The sequence below is a fragment of the Eurypyga helias genome, unplaced genomic scaffold, assembly GCF_000690775.1.
Source record: "Eurypyga helias isolate BGI_N326 unplaced genomic scaffold, ASM69077v1 scaffold21198, whole genome shotgun sequence".
In the NCBI taxonomy this organism is placed as follows: domain Eukaryota; kingdom Metazoa; phylum Chordata; class Aves; order Eurypygiformes; family Eurypygidae; genus Eurypyga; species Eurypyga helias.
Window position 1 is genome coordinate 2,238 of NW_010265216.1, and position 1,432 is coordinate 3,669.

The window sequence follows — 1,432 nt, forward strand, 5'->3', positions numbered from 1 at the left end:
AGTGAAGGCCTCCCCCCCCACCCTGACGGCGCCGAGGCCCCCCAGCAGTCCTGCCGCTCCTGTCCGACCTCCCCTCTGCCTTATCTCATGCCCTGGGGTTTGGACCCTCTCCAGCATCAGGGCTAAGGCTCCCCAAACGTCTCCCTGGGCAGACAAACAGGAGGGGGTGCAAGGCCACCGCAGCCCTTCCCGTGGCCGCCCGCGGTGCAGACCCCGGCTGCTCCCAGGGCGCTCCCCAGCTCCATCCGTAGTGGCCAAATCCGTGCCTGCCGCCTCTCCTCCCCGCCGGCTGCCCTGGGTTCCGCTCTCAGCCTCTCCCCGGGTTACTGTTTGACAGAGGAAGGCTGGAGCCTGCCCCGTTTCCTGGCAGCTCGGATTTTCCGGCTCAGGAGGCAGAAGAGGAGGCTGGTGGCACTTTGTGGGAAGGGTCGGAGCGGTCGCAGGCTGCGAGGGTTGCCCGGCCTGCGGGAGCGTGAGGGAGGTGCCGGTGGGCTCGCAGGGTACTGTAACGCTCGGGGGTGCGGAGGGTTTGTTTCCGTGGATTTCTCAGTGGGAGTTACTGTCAGTGGGGTAAACGCAGGTGTGGGCGTCTGTAATGCCCGTTTTGGGGCATTGGCACGTTTCATTCGCAGCATCGTGGCGCAGTTCCTCAAGCTGCTCCCGGGAGTGGGGTCAGTTGAGGATGGATGAAGTCTCTCTCGGGAAAGGATCCGTGTCACACAGCCTGGAGTTGGCCACGTGTCCACGGCAAGTCCGACGGATCACACAGGGGAGCTCCCGGAGAGACAGGGGCTCGTCTGGGGAGGTACCCCGTCTCTTTCACGGGGACCCATAGTGGGAAGAGCAGCTCCCGGGGCCGCTGTCACTGACTCCTCTGTGCTCAGGAGGCCCCTCAGGAGGTTACAGCAGTGTCTTCACCCTGTGGGTTACGGCAGTTTCTTGTTTTGGGTTTATTGAGGCCACCCTGGGTCTGGCAGAGACCCCACGGGAGCCCCACGAGCTGTGACCCACACGTACCGGTGGGGCTGGGTGGTGGGAACCCTCTTTGCTCGTTCCCCGTGACCCACATCCGTGTCAGAGCAGGGCCCTGGCTCTGCTCGGGTCCTCAGTGCTTGGCTGGGGGATGTCCACCTCCCCGTGTGCCACCGTGGCAGCTTCCTGCCCAGGCGCTCGCTGCTCACCCCCCCTGCTCCAGGGTTGTCTGGAAACGTGGCTGGAGGGGAGGGACGTCCGTGGGCACAGCGGGTGCTGGGAGTGCACCGGTCCCTTCCGGCAGGCAGCTGCTCGGCAGAGCTCTGCTCCCCGGCCCCAGAGACGCCGCTGCAGCGCCCGGGGAGCGAGGGGCTGCTGAGCTCTCCGTGCCGAGAACCCCAGGTGAGGGATGCCCTAAAATCGTGTCGGGGACATCCTTGGGCTGTGCCCCACAGGGGAC

General features: G+C 65.9%; 1 protein-coding gene across 1 annotated transcript in view; it reads left to right on the forward strand.

Moving 5' to 3' along the window:
• Nucleotides 1–337: 337 nt before the first annotated feature.
• The window catches only part of GPR119 (G protein-coupled receptor 119), a gene marked incomplete at its 5' end in the record, with an annotated part of 2,129 nt that continues 1,034 nt past the window's right edge, over nt 338–1,432 (forward strand). Inside the window, 2 exons of the mRNA XM_010156660.1 lie at nt 338–472; nt 1,277–1,374. Coding sequence (XP_010154962.1) covers nt 338–472; nt 1,277–1,374 — 233 coding nt within the window. The remainder of the gene's footprint in view (nt 473–1,276; nt 1,375–1,432) is intronic.